Consider the following 22,241-nt stretch of genomic DNA (forward strand, 5'->3'; position numbering starts at 1 on the left):
TTAGTCAATAAAATTGCAACAAAATTTCAGTTGCACATCCTCGAAAATTGTTACAGTGCAGTTGACCCTTAATTGTGACATATTGCAACATTTAACTTATAATATATATTATAATAAATATGAATATTAATGTAAATATTATAATATAATATCATATATCAAAAACAAACAAATATCTTTAAATAGCTTTGCCTTTGGCCAACCTTTCACACACACCTAAAGAAACTAACCTAAAGTAGCCTAATTATTATCTCAGCTGTATTGCACTGAGCTACTGTATACTGTTGTATTAGGCTACTGTTGAATATTATTCATTCAATTATGTATTAATTATGTATTTATTTAGTAATTAAGACAGTTTTATATATATATATATATATATATATATATATATATGTATACATATATATAATAGTTCTATATTGTTTAGCAAGTGAAGAGATTAGGCCTTTGACATGTTATTTCGCAAAGCATTCAGTCACAGAAAATCCTTGAAAAGACCGACTGGAAAGTAACACGCAGAGAAGTGAGTATAATAAAACTACATTTAGCTGAATGTAGTAGGCTAACTGTGCTATGTTGGAGGAAAACAACGGTTACCACGGTAAACTTGTTGTGGGTGTGTGAGCGTAGTATCTGAGGGGCGCAGTAGGTGGCAGTGATTTGCCTTGTCCCGTTGTCGGAGGGGTGTGGTTTAAATGCCAGGATCACCCCCTGATGAGGATTATTTGAGTATAGTCTGTCTGAAACAGAGGGGTGTTGTCCTGTTCAAACCATTCTGCAATACCATTTACTGAATCTCCGCAGTAGACAGACTCCAGTCGTCCAGCTAAAGGTAAGTCTATTATATTTGATTTATTTGAACTTTACCCCAACCTCCTCATCCACAAAATAATGTAGTTAACTGAAATGTAACGATTTACTTTACTGCAAACAACGCAGAACTGTTACTTGCCACACAAGCGTCTCTCTCTCTCTGTGTGTGTGTAACGGAGGGACACTTTCTTACGGGACACGCCACGAACTCAAACACACTGCAGATTGAAATCGTTTCAGCAAGTGTAGGCCGTGCATCATATCGCGTATTTGACAAAACTGCTGTTTTCGTATCAGGCGCTGAAAATGCTCATCAAACAAAGCCATATATGGAGAGATTCTGAATTCTGAGATGCGCCTTTTAATTATGCGGCATACGGGATCTTTAAAAGTGCGGAGTCTGCAGGACGTTCTCTGCCCTGCTGTCACATATGCATTTGAAAGAGTAAGTTAGGCCTATTATTGATATTTCAGTCGATTGATCCTTTGCTGTAAAACCAAAGCAGAGTGGAGCAATTTATGGTTTTCAGCCTTCAAGTGGCTCTCAGAAAGAACTAATATGACTAAATAACGAAAGCAAACATATTGTTAACATCATTTTTATTTTATTTTTATGGCCATTACAGGGAACTTTAAAGATTTGGATTGCATGTCATGACTCATGTGCTGTATAGTTCCACTTTTGATTACTCATCATCAGTCCCTTGTGCACATTTGTCAACTGTTACCATAGAAACACACACAACTGAGACAAACATTAACTTTGTGGTAAAGATGCTTTAGACAAAAAAGGAAGCACTTTACATTACCTCAGGAAACAACTTCAGTGCTTGTGAAAAACTACAGCAACCTTCCAGCATAAGTCATGGCAGAAATCATGTTTATGACTATTTTAGTATTTTATGCACATATGTGTACAGTTTGATTGGTGCAGTCTGTAGCCAGGTAGATAACTTGCACAAAGACTAATAACATACTAGCTTTTTTCCATGGGTGTTCTAATCCAAACACGCCTATACACACACATACCTAGTGATTAAAAGAATAACAGAGGTCTGTGAGAGTAGGTTACACCGTGCCTCTGCAGGAAGAACAGAAAAATTGTTCTCTTTGATTTTATTTACTTCATGCAAGTTACTCAGAAACACATGTAAACATCTACAAGAATAAGACCAGCAACACAATTTTTTTGTCATTTGTAATGGCAAGTGATATGTTGTTATCATGTCATAACATTACAAAACCAGTGACAAATTTGCATGTGTTTGCTTTCATGCAGTTCTTAAAGTCAGCATGAAACGATATTGCGAGTTGGATTTTGTTTCCCTATTGTGTGACGTATATCCGACCAATCCGACCAGAAAAGAGAAGAGATGTCACTGCAAAAGGGAAGGGAAATTATTTTGATTAAAGATTATTATTATTATGATTTTAAAAATAATAATGATGTGCACAGATAAATCTTTAAAATAAAAAATAGTGCAGTACTTCATAAAAAAAAGAAAGAAAGAATTTGTCCATTTTAATTTTTATGGGGACTTTAGGAACAGCGTTCTGTTTGCTGACTGTTCAACATTACATCGGTTGAAATAGTCAAGGAAGTATCAGCCACATCAATCTGATAGAAAGGTCTTACACCTTTTATAGCTCAGACTTTGAACGTCTGCATGTTTATCTGTAAACTAAATAACAATTCTCAGAGTTTTGTGTTTTAATATGGGGCCTGGCTATAAAACAGTCAGTGCAGTCACTGTTTTATCTCTGGGTAAACACTGGGTGCAGTCAAGGGCTTAAACAAGACTTTGAATCAGACTCTGTGCTAAAATATTATCTCAGGAGCATTGTAAAATGTGAAGAAATGTCTAGATGGAAAAACTGAGTCACACCAGGAGTTCATCTGATTCAGGCATTTCTCCAGGAAAACGGAAGATGATTTTGTCAGTTCTTCCAGACTGAGGATTATGTCAAAATACATAAATTATTTTATACTACCCAGTAGTTAGGTTAAATTCAAGTTGGAGGTATATGCTGGTCATTTAACAGATTTAGGACCATCACATGTATCCATTTCCACTTCAGATTTATATTCTTTCCGACAACATTTTCCGAGGGCCACTGTGTCTGAACTTTCAGATCGGTTCAGATTACAGTCAGAATTCCGGACTTTAAAAACTGAGGAAATGCCAGATTTACAATGCTTTCTGAAGTCAGTGTCAAACTTACTTCACAACTATTGAAGTATGTATTTTAGGTATGCAAGTGCAAAGTAATCGTGCAAATTAATCCATGAGAAAGATTTTTTTTTTTTTTCTTGGTACCACCGACTCTTTTTCTTTTTTCAAAACCGATGGCTCCTCAGCTTTTGGGGTCATAAGATCATGATAAACCAGAAGTAGTACATCTGAGTAAAAACATATCAAAATTATATAAACTTATATTATAAACTTATTATTAACAAAACAATGTAGGATGTTGACTTGGTTCTTTCCATCAGATGTTGATTGAATGGAGGCAGTTCTGAAGTTCCTGGAGTTCTGGTTGTGACATTTTGTTTAGGGATGAATATGGACCAATATGAACATTTTGGCCAATATCGATAATAACCGATAATTATTTTTATTTGAAAGCCGATAATCGATATTTTGGCTGATATATCTAAATTCAAGTTTTTTTATAATTTTTGAGAGCCTGATTACAAAAGCAAAAGTCTCACAATTAAAATCCATATCCCAAGGACACAATTATAATGATGTTCTCATTATAATTTTATGTAGCCTATATGACAGACTTGCTCTGCTCATGTAGTACTTAACTGTATTTTACTTTTTTAAGTGATTCCAATCATAAAGCAATTCCAAACAGTGTCTCAGTGGAAGGAAAAACACATTATTTATCAGCTTTAATATATCGCCCACATTTCTTTATTGGGCCGATAACATTAAAACTGTACATATATTGGGCGATACCAATATGGTGGCCGATATAGTGCATCCCTACTTTTGTCAAAGGGGACATATCATGAAAATCTGACTTTTTCCGTGTTTTGGTGCTATAATCAGGTCCCCGGTGCATCTACCAACACAGAAAACGTGAAAAATGACAACCCAGTAACTTGGTTTTGTTAAGCCTTTCTCTGACGTAGGAAGGGAGTCTTATTATAATATTACCGCCCCTTAAAGGGATAGTTCACCCAAAAATGAAAATTGCCCCATGATTTACTCACCCTCAAGCCATCCTTAGTGTATATGACATTCTTCTTTCAGACGAATACAATCAGAGTTATATTAAAAAATGTCCTGGCTCTTCCCAGCTTTATAATGGCAGTGAATGGCCGTTTATGTTTTAAAGTCCATCAAAGTGCATCCATCCATGCTAAAAGTGTTCCACACGGCTCTGGGAGGTTAATAAAGGACTTACATTTACATTTATTCATTTAGCAGATGCTTTTATCCAAATCGACTTACAAATGAGAACAATAGAAGCAGCTAAACTAACAGTAGGACAACAATATGCAAGTGCTATGACCCCTCTCAGTTTAATCTAATGCAGTACATGTTAATTTTTATTGTTTTTTAATAGAAAATGTTTTCCTTCTGAAGCAAAGCGATGCGTTCGTGTAACAAAAATATCCATATTTAAAACTTTATCGACTTAAATAACTAGCTTACAGCAGACGGCCGTACGCAAGTCGACTTACGCCAAAAGAGTAACACTTGATGATGTATGGCGTAACCGGAGTAGCGTAAGCTTTAACGCCTCTCGCAGTTCAAACAAAAAGGTCTGGGCAACAAACTCAAGCTCCCCCGAGACTTAGACAGACTTCTAATTCGTGACTGGTGTTTTGTTTTTCCTCTATCCTCTTCGCTTCTGCGTTCGTCAATGCGTCATGTCAAAGGTTACTATTTCGCTGTAAATCGATGCGTACGGCCACCTGTGGGAAGCTAGTTATTTATTTTAGTCGATAAAGTTTTAAATGTGGATATTTTTCTTACACGAATGCATCGCTTCACTTCAGAAGGCCTTTATTAACATATTAAATGTATGCACTTTGATGGACTTAAAAACATAAACGAATGTCATATACACCTAGGATGGCTTGAGGGTGAGTAAATCATGGGGTAATTTAAATTTTTGGGTGAACTACCCATAGATATCATATATAAACGCTAGATGTCTTATGGCGCAGTCACTTCCGGCATCACCGTTCGGCCATCTTGTGTCAGTGCTCTGTGCATTAAGGTGAGTGATCAGCATGCACACAAATCCTCATATCTCGCTGAAATATTGACGGATTTACAAACGGTTTGGTTTCTTACAAACGTTATTAACGTGGCTATAATTCCGAATGCTTGAACATGTATGTTATAATTTTTCATATGTATGCAGTGTATGTATGTAGTGTCATAACTACATCTCTGACGTTTATAACAAACCAAACCGTTTGAAAATCGGTAGAAAATTGGGCAAGTTATGGTTATTTAAAAGTATTTGCACCATTAAACGAGTGAGCGAGCGCACTGCCGCAAGATGGCCGCCACGTGCGGACGTCGACCTCCATTGGCCAGCAGCGCGCACGAGACATCTAGCCTTTATATATGATATCTATGGAACTACCCCTTTAATCTGCACTTTTCCACCCACAGCGCCACCATTTGGTTTTCGCAAGCGACAACAGTCGTGTAACCAGTTCTAACGCAATGGCAAAGCTCTGTCGTTGGCTGCACAGATGAGCACAGAACACTATTTGACCAAAAAATGTTGCAGCTGTCTTATAAAGACTTCAGGGATCTGTGTCAACTTGTGTAAAAGTTAAACATGACGGTACATGCAAGTCGATTAGATGAATCAATGTAACTCCACACCACAACAACTACATAAACGTATCCACTAACCGTTCTGAAACGTCCAGGTGCAGTCTAAAAGTTACAACCTCTTCCTGAGTCTCTCCGTAATGCTACACTCCTACTGGTTATTTCTGAGATTTTGGATGAGTGAGATTATTTGCGTGTTTTGTTATTGTTGGAGTATCCGAAGCTTGTGTAAAGGATCATCCCTCTTCAGAACGGGGGCGGGAAGCAGCAGCTCATTTGCATTTAAAGGGACACACATGGCGTGTTTTTGCTCACCCCCCAAAAGGGGCAAATTTGACAAGCTATAATAAATGATGTGTGGGATATTTTGAGCTGAAATTTGACAAACACATATTGGGGCCACCATATATTTATATTACATCTTGTGAAAAGGGGCATAATATGTCACCTTTAAAAAAAAGAAAAAAAAGAAATGTATGCATGGATGAATCGTTCATAGTAAGATCAATAACATGCATTTACAAAATAAATAATAATAGGGTATAATTTTCATTCCATGTGCCTACTGGGTGCATACTTTATAATTCAGCAAATGCAGTATATATTGTACACCTGTTTTCATGCATCTTACTGCTTTTTGCAAAACTGTATTAAGGCCTATTCAAAGGGACTGACTGTATACAGGCGCTTCCCAGAAACAGCTCCCTCCCATTTTGACCCATAAGCAAATGTCACATGACCCTAGGCTATTTATAGTCTCCTGTGGGTTAGCAGCAGACGTCGGCAAACTCATCAGCTGCATCAGACAAGATGTTTAGTTAAGAATAGGCCATTGTATGTTAAAAATTTCATGCAATTCTCAAGAGAGAAACCCGGAGCAGTAAATTACAGACTGAGATCAGTCGTTTGCGTGAAACAATATTCTGTTTAATTAGCCTTTCTGTCGCACTGATGCTATGTCTTCAGAAGAGATGTCAGAAGATACAATGTACTTAGGCACATCAAAACATTTGGAAATCAGTTCTAGTTCACACGACATAGACTTTGGTGTACATGCTGATAAGACAGCAGCTGATGTAGAACAAATGGAGGCCGCATGTCTATTCAAGTTCATCATCAAGTGCTTGTTTCGTAGCAGGCCCCTGGTTTAAAATAGAAGCCTGTTTGTGAAGAATGTGTTGCCAAATAGCGATTTGATCTAATATTGGAGGTGTCAATGAATGCATGGTGACAACTTTATCTTGTACAGTGTTAATTCAGTGTTTAATTGCACATTGCCTTATGTTGTGTTATGAGTGTAGAGAGAAAAATAAGATCAGAATATATGGTGGATTTATGGTTTAATGTTCTTGGAAATGATGAGAGATAATGTGCATGCATAATAGCTATGATTTTATTCATGATATATCATGATATCTCTAATCAGTTGATATTCGATGTATCAGTTTATATTGCATATTTGATTGTGCACGGTCACCTATTTCCTATATTTTTACATTAAGATTTCCCACACTCACTTAATGTTAATCTTTAAAAATGAAAATCCATTTTTCACACTGCACATTGTAATGTTGTGATGCCTAAATTTAGTTTTAAAATGATCAACATTTCAAATGATATTTTTTCTTTTTGTTAAATCTTTATTGTTTAATTTGTTGAAAACATGTTTAGACAAAATGGTATAGAATTTTAATATGAAATTATTTAATAATATAAAATTAATTATTGTATGGTCCACAAATTTAATATACATCCCTTGATGCATGTTCACTACCGTTCAAAAGTTTGGGGTTGGTAATAATGCACCAAGTCTGCATTTATTTGATCAAAGAGGCAGTAAAAAGAGTAATATCGTAAAAAATTATTATAAATCGAAATCACTTTTTTTCAATTTTAGTATATTCAAAATGATGGCAAAGCTTAATTTCATCATCATTACTCTATTCTTCATGTGATTCTTGTGAACTCATTCTAATATGCTGGTTTGGTGCTCAAGAAACATTTCTTATTACTATCAATGTTGCAAACAGGTGTGCTGCTTAATATTTTTGTGGAAACCATGATCATTTTTTTCAGGATTAATTAGATATGATTAATAGAAATTTTAGAAGAACAGAATTTATTTAATCTCCTTACTGTCACTTTAGATACATTTTAATGCATCCTTGCTGAATAAAAGTATTAATATTTAAGAAAAATCATACTGACCCATAACAGGCCCTACTCATCCATTCTTTGAAAAATTACATAAGTGCTTTAAAATTGTTTGGCATTGGAACCAGTCATTACATTCCCTTCCTGTGGTTTGGTTTTTCATAATGTTAAGAAATCCTAAACCACAACATCTCCGAGTTAATTCTGATGGATGATTGGTGAATATTGATCCTTAGTAAACACCACTCCCTTCGTGGACTTTTTTTTTTCTCTGAGGAATGTCTTGTGGTCTGTGAAGAGACTTACAATGCTACCGTCTCATTTCTGAATGACTCATGCCTAAAACATTCCAAACTTCACCATGTCTCCACCCCACAAGTGGGCGGTAAGCTCAGCTGACATGATCACCATCTCAGAGGCTCTCGCCACATTAAGAGCTGGTGAGTGACTGTAAGTGAGGGCTGGTGGTATGAATGATCTGGCCAGGCTGTGTCCACAGTTGGCATTGTCACTCCAAAAGCATGACTCACAACGTTTCCGTTTTCCTGCATCCAACCCAGTTCTCTATCACCACAGAAGGAAACTCCCAGCCACTGGATTTTTATAGTTCAGAGTTTATTTTGCAGTTTGTCTACAGTGTCTACAATGATACAGTACCATTGTAACACAGTCCACTGGAGGCGAGCTTACTGAACCCAAGTGCGGTTTTTTGCAGTTTTTCCAAAACATGAGTAGAAACATAAAAACAAAGGCTTGGCAAAACAAAAAACTTAAGTATGAACAAACTCACCAACAGCAGGTTACACATAACAAAGATAAAGAAAACACAAGACCTATAAATACTAACAGACTAATGAGCTAACAAGACACACCTGAGAGCAATGAGACAATTTTCAGAGCCTGATGAAGTCGGTATAAATATGTGTTTAATACTACAAAATATGCCCGATGTTACAGTTACTGCACTTGCCGCCCAGAACAAAAGAGAACATCCCAATCGAGTGAAGGGATTGCTGAAACTGAAATGGAAGCACACATCTTACCTAATTCAGACTAAAATACATCTATTTAGCCTCACATAGCCTACTGCCTTTATTTGTAGTTCATACTGTTTTAATACCCTGTATTTTCTTTCTCATTTTTAGGAAAAGCACTTAATTACCATTGTTTATTTCTATACCAAATGTCATACACTTGCAATGAAGCTAAAAATATAAACAACTACATCATTATGTTGATATCTTATATTTTTACAATAAAACTTACGACAAACATGTCTTCTAATATCCTCAGTTGTTGCGTATACCGAGCTGCATCGAACACATTTGTAAATTACTTTCCTTGAACCCATTGTGCGAGTTCACTTTAATACAGCGTGCTGAATATACATGTTGCTGCTGATTGGACTGCAGTTCTGACACACCTACCAAACAAGAGAAAACGTATCTCAAACCCTTTTGCACACCGGTGCACGCCGTTTCCAGGAAACATGACGTTCAACCCGGAAACCGTAGCAAAAAGTTGCGCACCGTTTTGAACTTGAACGTGCCCCAGAACTGACAAACCACATGACTAAATCAACCAATGATAACATGACACATTCACAAGGGGAGCACATGGCAAGAACACATGAGGGAAAGGGAATCACATGATAGGAACCATGATTAAAGGCAAATCACAAAATAAAAGACATGAAACTTAAACAAAAACCAAAACCATGTTACATCCATACCATTCACACATCAGTACCAAAATACCAGTAAACTCTGTGATGTCAGTCATCAGAAATCAAAACATGAGACACATAATAGTTAATATACAGTAGTACTGCAGCTTCTATAGTACAAAGAAATAGCAACAGAGCCACAGCGCTGATGAGCGGAAAAGAAAGCAGGGTCTCAAGCGGCAGACGTGTCACAGCGGTCTGTTATCCGTCTAGCGCATGTTTACATAGAAAAACAATTAAAAGCAGTGGAGCGTACCATAAACCGCTCCAACAGAGCTTAATGATTGGTCCAAAAGAAGCTTCTACATCAGCACATTCTGACCTCGTACATGCTCATACCAGTTCATGACCTATTCTTTGTTCACATAGGTATAGGATCATACCGGTAATTTACTGGTATTGTTGCAACTTCTCATGCCGGAAAATTGCTAGAACTGATTTACCAGTATTTTTGAAAAGGTTGGAGATCACACATGATCTCTAAATGGTCATTTAAAGACTGAAAATGTGAAAGGGGCTAATGTCTGTGTGTGTGTTTTTTTTTCTCTAGACAGCATGGTGTACCACCCTGAGTTTGAGCGAGCAGGCAGGGAGCCTGGCCTCCAGGTGTGGAGAATTGAGAAGTTTGATTTGGTGGCAGTTCCTGAGAACCTCTATGGAGGGTTCTACACCGGTGACGCTTATCTGGTCCTTAATACTATCAAACAGCGTTCTGGCAACCTACAGTACGACCTCCACTTCTGGCTAGGTAAGAGGACAATGCTTTGCTGAAGAGATTCTGAATTTCTGACTTGTATTTTAGTGCCATTGCAAAGTACACTCTAAAAAATGCTGGGTTGTTTCAACCCATGTTTGGGTCAAATATGGACAAACCCAACTGTTGGGTTTAAAAATGTAATTTAAAATTTTAAACCAACGGTGACCCAAACATGGGTTGTTACAACCCAGCATTTTTTAGAGTGCAAATATTCTGCCTAATTTAATTTGTAAGGCAAGCTAGATGGTTTAAATGTCAAATGCATCAGCTACATTTCTTATAGATGCTCTTCCCTCAACTGGCAGGTGACTTCTGCACGCAGGATGAGAGTGGGGCGGCTGCCATTTTCACAGTGCAGATGGATGACTATTTGGGTGGAAAGCCCATCCAGTACCGTGAAGTTCAGGGCTATGAGTCCAAAGCTTTCCTGGGATATTTCAAAAAAGGGCTCCAGTACATGGTGAGTGGTCCAATCGATGACAGGACAAATGGAAAAAGACTCTGAAGTTTACAAATATTTACAACTAAGGATGTTCAAATATGATCATGTCTTCAAACACATTTAAAAGTAAAAACACAAGTAACATTTCTACAAATATCATGAATTTTTGAAAGTTTTGATAGTTGAGGTTAGTTGATATTAGTCCTTAATTCAAAGTCATGTGGTTTCAACAACACTGACTTCCATTTGAATATAACTTTGTAAAACAATACTGCTTCACTACGTAATTTTTTAAGAAATAATATAATATTTTAATATTTAAAGTTTTAATATATATATTCAGGTCATTGACTGTTGAAATTACATTTATTTATAATTTTTATTAGAAATACTGACAAATGTCATTGTCATGTCACCATTAATTTCTTTGCTACAAAATATTAATGTTAAAATATTAAGGAATAATATTATCACCAGACATGAAATTTTGATGACATCTGTTTTTTCCAGAAAGGTGGAGTTGCGTCTGGATTCAAGCATGTTGTCACCAATGAAGTGACAGTGCAGCGGGTGCTACAGGTCAAAGGTCGGCGTGTTGTCAGAGCAACAGAAGTGCCAGTCGGCTGGGACAGCTTTAACCAGGGAGACTGCTTCATCCTGGACTTGGGTAATGTGAGTATCATATGAAGAGAGTGAGGGAGATTTGATATCATCAAAATCTCAAAAATAACCCTGCTCTCTCTGTGTGGTTTTACAGGAGATCTACCAGTGGTGTGGTTCAAAGAGTAACCGTTTTGAGAAGTTAAAAGCTACGCAGCTTGCAAAGGGCATTCGTGACAACGAACGCAGTGGACGCGCTCGCGTGTATGTTTGTGATGAAGGGAGTGAACGAGAAAAGATTTTAGAGGTAAGAAAGACAAAAAAAACAACAACTTCAAAATCAACTAAGAAAACACGCTAAAAATACGATCCATCTATCTGATGGCAGGTTCTTGGAGAAAAACCAGACCTGCCTGAAGGAGTGTCTGATGATATCAAGGCTGATGCCTCCAATAGGAAGATGGCCAAACTCTACAAGGTAGCCATTGGAAATAAACCATACCAGTATGATAAATAGCCCTTGTAGATCATAAATGCATTCAGTTTATTGGCGTTTTCTTGTACTTCAGGTGTCTGATGCCAGCGGAGACATGGCCATTGCCCTGGTGGCCGCTGAGAACCCCTTCTCCCAGAGTGCACTGGAATCAAGCGACTGTTTCATCCTGGATCACGGCTCAGATGGCAAGATCTTTGTTTGGAAAGGTAAATGGCATTGACTGACAAAACAAAAAAGGGGACTTTTTTCCTTTATAGAGTTCTTTGTTGACACGCTTATGTTCATTTTATAGGCAAAGATGCCAATGTGGAAGAGAGAAAAGTTGCCATGAAGGCAGCAGATGAGTTCATTAAGAAAATGGGTTACCCAAAGCAAACACAGGTTCAGATTCTCCCAGAGATGGGCGAGACGCCTCTATTCAAACAATTCTTCAAAAATTGGCGTGATGTGGACCAGACAGACGGCCTGGGCATTGCTTATGTCTCAAACAGCATCGCTAAGATCGAAAAGGTGCCGTTTGATGCTTCCACACTGCATGATTCACCAGCCATGGCCGCCCAACACGGAATGATCGATGATGGCAATGGAGAGAAACAGGTCAGCGTGTGAGCACACACTGCATGTAACGTAACCTGAAGTTACACAACATGTTGTGTATACATATACAGTGTATGTATTTTATTTTTGTGCAACTATAGATCTGGCGTATTGAAGGTTCAGACAAAGTTCCAGTTGACCCCTCTACTTACGGCCAGTTCTATGGTGGAGACAGTTACATTATCCTGTACAATTACCGCCATGGAGGCAGACAGGGTCACATCATCTACATCTGGTATGACTTGATCTCACACAGTCAATGTAAAGCTTTGTCATGTCATATACACTGGAGCACATGCAATGTGTTTTCATGTAACAATTCAGGTGTGTTGTCCTGACTATTGATGTGTGGTGTGTCTCACAGGCAGGGTAAGGACTCCTCACAAGATGAGATTGGGGCATCTGCTATCTTGGGCGCCCAACTGGACGATGAGCTTGGAGGTGGACCTGTGCAGGTAATGCTAACAAATAAACAAATAAACCTTGTTGGATCACTTAATCACAATCATATCCATATTTTGGTACTTCATGGTGAAATTGTCATTTAGGGCTCTTTCATTACAAGTGCAACATTGATTCTCTTTTTTTAATTTGTCAACATGAAAAAGCATTCACAAACCATTTTACAATTGTGATGTGGCGCATTTCTGAGTGAAACGGTATTCTCAGTAATTCAGCAGTATTCAGAAAAAATAACTTAACTTAAAAAATCATTTAATAACACTGTTATGTTTTTTTTAGCAAATCTATTAAACTTCACGTGTAGTATTTAAAATTATTTATTTTATTTTATTTTATTATGTTTGTTTTTTAGTTTTTAGTGTTTTATTTTTAATTAATTTTTGCAAAATAGTATAGAATTTTAATATGGTCTAATTATCAGATATCAGCCACAACATGAAAATAATTATTGGCTTATAGGCATCGTCTAGAATTTGAAAGTCACCATGAAATCTACATTTTTTACGGAATAGTTTATTATACATAATTTATCAGTGCACATCATAATAATTATTTTTTTTTAATTAATGTGCCCTCGTAATCTTTATTTAAAAACATTAAAGGTCCCGTATTATGCCCCTTTTCACAAGATGTAAAATAAGTCTCTGATGTCCCCAGAGTGTGTATGTGAAGTTTCAGCTCAAAATACCCAACAGATCATTTTTTACAGTATGTTTAAATTGTCATTTTTTGGGGCTCAGAAAAACACGCTGTTTTAGTGTGTGCCCTTTAAATGCAAATAAGCAGCTGCTGGACGACCCAGGGGGCGGAGCTTCATGAGCTCGCGCTCAGTCTCTCAGGACAATTTCATCTCACGGAATGATGATAATATCAGAAACTCTCAGTAACGGTGTTCATTTTGAGTCGGACAATAATGCCTACAGAGTCAGAGTGCTGTATAGAGATGGAACAGGTATAGTTTAGTAGTTTAATTACGGTTATTATAACGTATTTGTCATCTGCTTGTATGTATCCATTATTTATTAATAGCCTACAAGTCTGCTGTTTCTGACCAGGTCCGAATGATGATCAAACATATACTGATGAGTTTAATAAAGTTTATTGTACATCACACAAAAGATGAAGCGTCAGTTTTACTTCAGAAAATCACCGTAAGAGCTGAGTAAACACAGTAAGTTATAAGAAGTGCGCAAGTACATAAACAAATTGAGGGAGCATTCCTGTGGGCGGAGGTTAGTCAAAAAACGGTTCTACTGACGTCATTAAAGAAGGAAGTAGAGGGATGTAGTCCAAACGGGCCGTTCGATGTAGGCGACTTCTGTTAAATAAAATATCTCGCTTGGCATTGAACTTTGAGCTTTATAATTTTACAGATATTATTTATACTCTAACAACAACATTACACACTAACTAAAGTTTGAAACATGGGATCACGAAGAACGGGACCTTTAACTTCCTCTCCTCGCAACAACGTCTCTGATGATGTGTGGACTGGCGAGAGGGTGGGAAAATAATCCTCTCCTAAAACTTGTCACTCAAATGGGATCACAGCACTTAGCAAACGTCAATGATCCAATCAATTCTTGATGGACAAAATCAAGGGGTTTTTTTTCACTCGGATATACATCATAGTATGGAAGAAAAGACTAATGTAATTTCCGTTTCTTGCCAACTTTAATACCCGTGCATCCCTAATTTTGATGAAAGAGTATTAAAACATTTTTTTTTAATCATTGCTGTTGAATTACATGCACTGATAAATAATGGTAAATATGACTAATTTTGATTTCATGTTGACTAAGTTCAAGCACCCTTGAACTTGGTGCTCCTGGTTCCTACTGTAGCCTTTGAAAGCTTAGTTACGTTCTGCAGTTATTGCCGGTTGCATCAGCCTTCCTTGATTTTTCCATCTGTTAAATCAATTTCCACCTCTATGTCTTTCCTTCCTGACCGTTATTCATATCCGTCATCCTGCTGTAGATGGCTGGTGCTCCCCTGACCACTCAGGTATCCATATCTCAGGATAGCATGTCCCTGTACAGAGCCTTCTTCTCTGCCACTTTTACAAGCAAACAGCATTGTTTTTACTCAGTCTTTGAGTCACATTGATAAAGCAAAAATGATCTTACACAGCATTACACAAACAACAGTTACAAATCTGGAAGGAAATTCCTAGTCATGTTTCTCTAATGCCTTTTCTGTTTCCACAGTGTAGCAGCATAAAGTCCATTATATGAATTTATACAGCTTAAGGGTTTTAAACTCGTGATTTCATTGGTGTCTGCATAATCAATGAGAATGATCAATATGTACAAATATTATCACGCTTTTTTTGTAAGGCTCTGTACACTGACATACTATCCCTATACACCCGTGTCTTTGTCTCTCAGTGTTGTTATTTCGTCATTTTTGCACAAGTAACTAACTGTCTTCCACATTTACAGATTACTTGTGGGACTGAGCATGTGAACATTAACAGAAATGCTCCATCATGCATTCACATTTATTTTTTAATTGATTCAAAGTGTGACTATGATTTATATGTTTATCTGGATTTATGCATGCTGTCATGCACAGTTAACTAGACCTAACTAGCACATTTAGCATGCTAATGTAGTTAATGTGTAAAACGCATTAGACTACAGAGAATGTCCATCATCTTCTGTATTGGTCAAGTGTGTGTGGGTTGCATTACATTGATCAAAAAAGACATTTATAATGTTATAAAATAATTCTATTTAAAATAAATTATTTTCCTTTTAACTAAGATTTCATAGGAACATGAACAAATATTAGATTATATTGCAATGAATACAACCGTATGATTCAGCAGAGATTATCATGGGAACTCTAAATGTAATGTAAAACTCTAATGTAAGTTTTTGGGGCAGAAGGAGAAAATAACCCCTTTAGTTCGACCATTAATAAAGCTCTGCTTTCTCACAAAGTTGAACACCACACTGCACTGTCATCATGCTGACCACAAAGGATGCTGGGAAATTTTGGCATTAGCTCTACATTCCACACAGTGAGCTCAACAGTGCCACCCTGTGGAATTAAATGCAATTCTCAACCAAAGCCTCTTGAAAAACCAATAGGGCAAATATGACAGTGTTATCAGAATATCTTTTTTTCCCCTTTTCATTTTGCAGAAGAATGACTGCATGTTATCTCTGTTTAATGTCTACTCACTGTGTATTTTTTCAGGTGCGGGTGGTCCAGGGCAAGGAACCTGCTCACCTGATCAGTCTGTTCGGAGGGCAGCCCATGGTGGTGCACAAGGGCGGCACCTCCAGGGAAAGTGGTCAGACGGCGCCAGCTGAAACTCGGCTGTTCCAAGTGCGCTCAAACTCCGCAGGGTGCACACGAGCGGTGGAGGTCAGCATCTGAAGTTTACAATTGGTGGGAAGTTTTAAATATCCTCCTCTAATATTTGCTGTTTCCTCCAGATTGACGCAGTGTCCTCCAATCTGAACTCCAATGATGCCTTCGTCCTGGTGACCCCAGCTGCGTCTTTCATATGGGTGGGACGAGGAGCCAGTGATACAGAGAAACGTGGGGCGCAGCAGCTGTGTGACATCCTTGGAGTGTCGCCCTCTGAGCTGGGTGAAGGAGGAGAGGATGGTGAGAACTCGTTTGACAACTGTGTCATCATTTACTCATCCTCATTTTGTGCCAAAACTGTATGACTTTCGTTTTTTCATGGACACAAAGGGAGAAATTACGAAGATGGTCACTCTTTTCCATACAATTACAATAAATTGGGACTGAAGCTTCTTTCAAGATTTAAAGTCACCATGAAATCAAAAGTGATATTGCAGTATTTATTACTTAATCATAATCTTTACTCAAAATAACTTTCCCTCCCACTTGCACTTTCTTTCTTTTTCTGATGATGTGTTTACTGGCATGAGGGCGGGACAACCTGTCACATGACATCACAGCAATAGCAAACCACAACCATCCAATCAATTCCTGATTGACAAAATCAAGTCTCGGCCTACATTTTTTTCTTGTTCGAGAAGTCGTTTCACTCAGATGTACATCACAACTGGGAAGAAAAGACTATCGCAACTTCTGTTTCATGTAAAAAAAAAAAAAAAAGGGCAAAAAAATTATTTTCATTTTGGGGTGAATGTTCCTTTTAGAATGCATCAAATTAATATTTAATTCCCAGTTCATTCTCTTATGTAAACCATCAGTGACCTGATGGAGTTTTAGGACACCATTAGGCCGCTTGATGGAGTTTTTTCGGTTCCTTGCCACTGTTGCCTTTGGCTTGCTCAGTTGGGGATATTTTGGGGATATTTAATTTTATTCTATCAATCAATAAATTCCACTAGAAACAAACTTTGTTGTATTATTTTATTTTAATACTGTGAAGCTGCTTTGATACAATCTGTATTGTGAAAAGCGCTATACAAATATACTTGATTTGATTTGATTTGACCATTTTTTATTAACTATTTTTTTATTATATCCAATTTATTATTTTGATATTTATATTATTTGTTGCATTTTCTTCTTAAAAAATGTGATCTTCATAATTAAGCTCATTATACTTGCATGCGCTGCAGGAAGCTTCTGGGACTCTCTGGGAGGAAAGGTCGATTACCGCACATCCGCCAGGCTGAAGGACAAGATGAATGCCCACCCGCCACGACTGTTCGCCTGCTCAAACAAAACTGGCCGTTTCATCGTGAGTAACGCACACAGATTTTTTTGTCTGCCCTGATTTGAATGAGAATATTGTCAGTGTAGTATGATGAAGAGTCACTCAATATGGATGCGCTGATATCCATGCAGATTGAAGAAGTACCTGGAGAAATGACCCAAGAAGACCTGGCAACAGATGATGTCATGATCCTTGACACCTGGGATCAGGTAAACTGACTACATTAACAGGATTGTTCTACATCACAAGGAGTTCTCATATATCTGTTTTATGTTGCTTGCAAAAACTTCACAACTATTTTATTAACGTAATGACTGACATTTAGGGGAATAATGAGACATCACAGAAGTTTAATCAATCTTAATGTGTTTTGCAGGTGTTTGTCTGGATCGGTAATGAAGCTCATGATGAGGAGAAAACTGAGGCGATGTCTTCAGGTGAGAATCAACACTTAAAACTTATCATAATTATAATTCACTGCATAAAGTATAAAGAGTAAGTAGAATATTGCCATACTACTTCTACTATACTAGTATGCGTAGTGTGCCAAGTATGTATATTCAAATGACCTAGAGCACTTAATGGAATACTGTATCTCTATACACTGTATCTATTTATTTTTGATAAAACTGCCAAAAGTTAATGCATTTACTGTGCAACAATGTAGTATTGTACTGTTCAGTGTCTTTGGAATCGCATCTATTGTTTCACATGCCATTGTTAATAAACAGTAAGCAATACACAGAATTTACCTAGTATACACTAAGTCAGTATTTGGTTGAAATGTATAAGGTTAATTGCTTGGATGAAAAGATATAAAAAAATATATATAACGTATATGGAGAAGAATGCACTTCCATTCAAATGTTTGGAGTCAGTAAGACTTTATTTTTTTAATATTTTTGAAAAAAAGTCTCATGCTCACCAAGGCTGTATTTATTTGATTAGTATTGTGAAATATTATTACTATTTAAATGAACTGTTTTCTATTTTAATATATTTTAAAATTTAATTTATTCCTGTGATGGTAAAGCTGAATTTTCAGCATCATTACTCCAGTCTTCAGTGTCACATGATCCATCAGAAATCTTTGGCGCTCAAGAATTATTTCTTTAAATTATCAATGATGGAAACAGTTGTACTGCTTAATTTTTTTGTGGAAACCATGATAAATATTTTTTCAGGATTTTTTGGTGAATAGAAAGAACAGCATTTACTTGAAAAAGAAATCTTGGTCACACTTTAGATTAGGGTCCATTTTCACTATTAACTAACTATTAATAACTATGACTTTTGCCTAAATAAACTCTATTACTGCTTATTAATAGTGAGGATTGGACCCTAAACTAAAGTGTTACTGAAATCTTTTGTAACATTGTAAATATCTGAACTGTCACTTTTATTCAGAAAGGATGCATTAAGTTGATCAAAATTATTCATTTATTTTCCCAAAAACCACAGACTTTTGAATGGTAGTGTGTCATGAGGCATTTTTTCAATTAATAGTATCTAGAGTTCAGCAGGTGGCAGTAATGTGAAACATTTTAATTGTTTTGAAATGGCAAAAGCAGATTGTGTCCTTTTATGAATCCTGTATTAAACTTTTCTTTTTCTCTCTCCAGCTGCACAATACATCAAGACGGACCCAGCCAACCGTGACTCACGCACACCTATTGTGAAGATTAAACAGGGCTTTGAGCCGCCCACTTTCACAGGCTGGTTCCTGGGCTGGGACCACGACTACTGGAGCACTGACCCCCTGGAGCGGGCCATGGCTGAGCTGGAGATCTGAACTTGAGCTGTCACCCCTGACCTTTAGACCCCACTGCCTTACTGCAAGCTGATCAAAGTTGCTCTTAGGCTACGTTCACACTGCAAGCCTTAATGCTTAATTCCCATTTATTGCTCAGATCCGATTTTTTTGTTTAGCTGTTCACATTGTTGTTTTAAATGTGGCCAATATCAGATTCCAGTGGGAACAGATAATGGTCCCGAACTGCCCCGCATGCATAAAAAAAAAAAAACGATAAAAAGACGTCACGCAGCACACTGTCATACGGAAGTGGCATACGGAGGACATTAGAGTAAAAGATTACGCCTTTATTTATTCTGTGATCTGCCGCGGAACCCAGCGAATTTATGCGCAGGCATAGTCGAGGATGCAAAAAAAGAGAGCAGAGTTTTTAAACATTTATGATGTTTTTGCTTGTATATTGAGCTGTCACTGTAATACTTATGAGCTCTGACACATCACTGTCCTACACTGACTATCTTTCGCAACTGTCTTGATAACTTTGGCTATGTAAAATCTTTGAAGTGACCCCCATGAGCGCAGAATTGTGATGAATGTAGATCTAGAGTGGCATGAATTCTGATATGACTGTTCAGACTGAGGTCACATTGCAAAACATCAGACCTGTATCAGATTTAGGACCACTTTATGGAAGTGGCCCAAATCAGAATCGAAAAGATCAGATTCCATGTGGTTTGTGCTGTTTACACTGTCATGACAAAAACAGATCGGAGTCACGTATGAGCAAAGAAAATCGGATTTGGGCCACGTTTTCCTGCAGTCTGAACATAGCCTTAGATACACCAATTTGATGCTTATGAGGATTTAATCATGGATTCAAAAACCAAAGCTGGTCCTTGGTCAGTAAAAAATGGCTACCTTTAAATCAAGCACCTTACTGGCCTGGGCTTCAGTCACCAAACTTTAGGCAACTTCATAAATTCGATTAGGTTCCATTTGTGCGACTGCTTTGGGCTTTATACTATACATTTCCTCTTGTCTACTTGTTCAAATAAATGAGTGTATGTTGATGTGTATGCTCCCTGTTTATGTCGTCTTTGCTGTCATCCTTACTGTCATCTTTACTATCATCTATCTGTCGTACTTACTGTCGTCTCCTATTTCTCATATGAAGAGAACAGTGAAAGACCCCACGTATCTCTGAAGAGGACTGTCTTCAGAAAGGTTTCGATGGCATATTACCTCAGTATAATGCCAACAAAGTAGTCTTTTTAAGCACAAGGTTGCTTTGTTTAAAGTGGTAACATGGGAAACCACTATATTTCTGCTGTTCCATAAGCACGTCAGAGAGTGAATTTTCATTTTTACCGTACATAATTTTTGTTCAGACAAATGCGAAAATCGGATTAAAGGTTATTTAATGTGCGTTCTAAAAATCTACACGCATGAATGAATGGAATTATCTTGTATACTTTATTTTGCTGGCTGATAAGACTTTTATTTTGTTTTCTGTTTTATATCTGTACACATTGTGCCAAGACAAGGCGACAGAACAAGAATTTATCTGAACAAGGCAATGACTGTAGACAAGGACAAATGTATAGTACAATGCACAAAGCTGTCAACTCATTTTTGGTACAAATGGAACAGATAAAATCCTCACCTTGTTGCTTATGTATTTAAGTGTTTTCTCCTTCATTGAAGCTTTTAAAGCTTTTAGGTTGTTGTCTTCGTTCTGTACACCTTATGTTGCTGAAGTGCTTGAGCCTGTATCAGAAAATATACAAGGATATTCTTATCAAAGTCTGTCAGAAACCTTTTTTTATGTGACAAGTTGTAGGATTAGTTTTGTTTTAAAACTAAAACGGAAGTAAAATGAATTCATTTAAAATAGAACACATAAACTAAAATGAACACTGAAAATATAAAAATAAAAGCCAATTCAAAATATTAATAAAATGGTATATAAAAAAAAATACTATCATGCACTCTTGAACGTTCCCGAGCTTAATATCAGTATTAACAACCACATTTTTTAATTATTTAATCAGACCTAAGATCTGCCAAAACCTAAGGCATGATTTTAACCCAAAATTGGCTTAAAATGCAAAACTTCAAACAAGATGGCCACAATTTACTGCATTAAATGTGCATTGCGATCAGGCCATGTGACGATGATGTAGCATAATATGGTTTAAAACGTTCATTGTGAATTATTCATATATTAATATTAATTATGAATGCCTGTTTTACCTGCTATGTTTATTTAGGCAGTATATTTTATTTATCTTCGGTAAGCTTTTTAATAATTCCAAACGCAGCCATGGTCATTCTAAGTGAGCAATGACATCCCTCTACATGCAGAGGGCGCTGCAAGACTTTTTCAAAGAATCTAATGCTGCCTTTATCGAAGACATTCCCATTGTCTCAATTTAGATTTTAAATATCAAAGTTTAGATTCATATGCTGAGGATGTAAGAGGATTTATCCATAATCATCTCTGCATTACAGTTTTATCAGTGTCAGTATAGTGCACTTGATAAAAGTATTTGTTAAACCATAATCAGAATGTGGAATGGAAAAGGAGCTTGTCTTGTCATTGGTTGCATATGTTTTTTTCTTCTTCTTTTTTTTCCTACAAGGCCTACATGCAATGGAAAAACTAAATGGAAAAAGGCCTGCTGTTTATTTCTTGGGGGTTTTGGATTAGATGATTGTTAACATATTGGGTCAGTTGACTGCCTAAAGATGGTGTACGAAAGCCCACAAAATGCATCTACTCATATAGAAACTTATTTTATAAGGGTTATTCCAAACTATGCTGCTTTTGCAAATCCTTCTGTACCTGAAATATAAACATAAACATTATTTCCCAGTTTTACTTCTTGTACAATAAAGAACCACAACCCCAAAAAGGTTTCCAGAGTGTTCTTCAAAGATTGATTTAAGCAA

At 36.9% G+C, this 22,241-nt stretch overlaps 1 protein-coding gene across 2 annotated transcripts; it reads left to right on the forward strand.

The window, feature by feature from the left end:
• Positions 1 to 678: 678 nt before the first annotated feature.
• gsna (gelsolin a) lies at positions 679 to 22,204 on the forward strand. 2 transcript variants are annotated; one of them, XM_084138286.1, is made up of 17 exons: positions 705 to 835; positions 10,058 to 10,255; positions 10,570 to 10,724; positions 11,217 to 11,378; positions 11,464 to 11,613; positions 11,695 to 11,784; positions 11,876 to 12,008; positions 12,095 to 12,399; positions 12,501 to 12,634; positions 12,764 to 12,854; positions 14,842 to 14,868; positions 16,069 to 16,239; positions 16,311 to 16,485; positions 17,439 to 17,560; positions 17,668 to 17,745; positions 17,913 to 17,973; positions 19,159 to 22,204. In XM_084138286.1, exons 2-17 carry the CDS (start codon positions 10,063 to 10,065, stop codon positions 19,326 to 19,328), a joined length of 2,217 nt encoding a protein of 738 aa, XP_083994412.1. In that variant the 5' UTR covers positions 705 to 835; positions 10,058 to 10,062; the 3' UTR covers positions 19,329 to 22,204. The 2 variants fall into 2 exon arrangements, with proteins under 2 accessions (XP_083994413.1, XP_083994412.1); XM_084138287.1 differs by lacking the exon at positions 14,842 to 14,868 and having other exon boundaries at positions 679 to 835.
• The last annotated feature ends 37 nt before the right edge of the window (positions 22,205 to 22,241 follow it).

Source organism: Abramis brama (genome assembly GCF_963993115.1).
Source record: "Abramis brama genome assembly, chromosome: 15".
NCBI classification, from domain to species: Eukaryota; Metazoa; Chordata; class Actinopteri; order Cypriniformes; family Leuciscidae; genus Abramis; species Abramis brama.

Coding starts and splice junctions, on each gene's coding strand:
- gsna (XM_084138286.1), top strand. CDS start 10,063: ATGGTGTACCACCCTGAGTTTGAGCGAGCAGGCAGGGAGCCTGGCCTC. Junction 10,725..11,216: donor AAAAAGGGCTCCAGTACATG/GTGAGTGGTCCA, acceptor TGTTTTTTCCAG/AAAGGTGGAGTTGCGTCTGG. Junction 11,614..11,694: donor AACGAGAAAAGATTTTAGAG/GTAAGAAAGACA, acceptor ATCTGATGGCAG/GTTCTTGGAGAAAAACCAGA.